The sequence below is a fragment of the Mirounga leonina genome, unplaced genomic scaffold (assembly GCF_011800145.1).
Source record: "Mirounga leonina isolate KUSES-001 unplaced genomic scaffold, KU_Mleo_1.0 Mir_376, whole genome shotgun sequence".
Lineage (NCBI taxonomy): Eukaryota > Metazoa > Chordata > Mammalia > Carnivora > Phocidae > Mirounga > Mirounga leonina.
Genome location: NW_023270718.1, coordinates 5025312 through 5026660, shown reverse-complemented (window position 1 = coordinate 5026660; position 1349 = coordinate 5025312). Strand labels below are relative to the sequence as shown.

At 62.2% G+C, this 1349-nt stretch overlaps 1 protein-coding gene across 1 annotated transcript in view; it reads right to left on the bottom strand.

Annotated features, from left to right (window-relative positions):
- Positions 1–1349, bottom strand: part of ALDH16A1 (aldehyde dehydrogenase 16 family member A1) — a 13677-nt gene that overhangs the window by 5373 nt on the left and 6955 nt on the right. Inside the window, exons 6-8 of the mRNA XM_034986983.1 lie at positions 997–1178; positions 758–910; positions 102–287 (exon numbers count right to left, since the gene is read on the bottom strand). Coding sequence (XP_034842874.1) covers positions 102–287; positions 758–910; positions 997–1178 — 521 coding nt within the window. The remainder of the gene's footprint in view (positions 1–101; positions 288–757; positions 911–996; positions 1179–1349) is intronic.

Here is a 1349-nt window from a genome sequence, read left to right as displayed (position 1 = left end):
GACCCAGGAGCCCAGGCCCAATCTCTCCTCCCTCAGACCCAGGAGTCAGGTCTCCAGGTCTCTCCTCCCCTGGCACCCTGGAGTCTGTGCCCCTTGCTCACCTGTGCGCCCTGACTCCGGGCCTCACTCACATAGCGCTGGGCCAGGTCACGTGCGGCAGCCTCTCGAGTCCCCATGTCCATGGCCCCATCAAGTCCTCGACCACCCCGAAGCCGCGCCATCCGCTCCTGGAGCCGCCTCATCGTCTCGCCCCACACAGACTCCTGGATGAGGAGCCTGAGTCCCCCCTGTTAGGAAGAGGGATGTCAGGGCGGGCAGGCAAAGTCAGGGCCCGCCTTGAGAGAACAGGCTCCCACAGAGGCCAAGACATGGGGACGTACATACACATATCAGAGGAGGGTCAAGGAGCAGTGGCTGGGGACCCTAGAGACTCACCAGGGCTCCACATCCAAGCAGGAGGTGAAGTTGCAGAAGGTGGTGATTCAGAGTGAAGACAGAGGTTGGAAAACTAGGGACATGCACACTCAGAAAAGTGGAAAGAATCTTTAAGAACAAGAGACATGAGCCCCCTGCAGAAACAGGAGAGCCGGGATGTGGAGATTCAGAAATCAGAGGCGATGAGGAGCCCCACAGAGAGAGAATGTGAGACACAAAGAGCTGAACATTACAATCGATGGAGAGACACGAGGCCCTGAGGTCTGAAGACGGACACTCACGACCCCCAGGACTTGGGGGCCCACGGGCACATGGGCCTTACCGCGTTGCGGTCGGACCAAGCTGCATCCACGACGCCCTCCACGGCTGAGTCTACATCCGCCGCCTCCGTCAGCACGAGCAGCGACTCAGCCCCCAGTGCCAGGCCCAGCTCGGCACCCTTGCCCGCCAGGGTCCGCCGAAGGGCACGTCCTTCCTGCAGGACCCCCACTGGATTCAGCCAAGGGAGGGGGCTTTCGGCCTCCCAGCCACATCCTGTCCCCCTCCCAACCCCAAAGATACCTCGACGGCTCCACAGAAGGTCACCTTCTGGACTCTAGGATGGGAGGCCAGGACAGGGCCCAGGGAGGCAGGGCCACTGATCACATTGAGGATTCCTGGGAACGAGCCTAGCTCCCCTGCCAGTTGGGCCAGGAGGAGGGGTGTCGGGGAGGCTGGCGGCACGAGGACCACCACAGTGCAGCCTGGAAAAGGGGGGCAGCTCAAAGACCCTGGAGTCTGGGCCCCCAACCCTCTTCTTCAGACCCAGGGGTCCCAGCTCCTTCTTCCATCAGACCCAGGAGTTAAGACCCCCAGCCCCTTCCTCCCTCAAACCCAGGAGTCCAGGCCCCCCAGTCCCTGCTCCCTCAGACCCA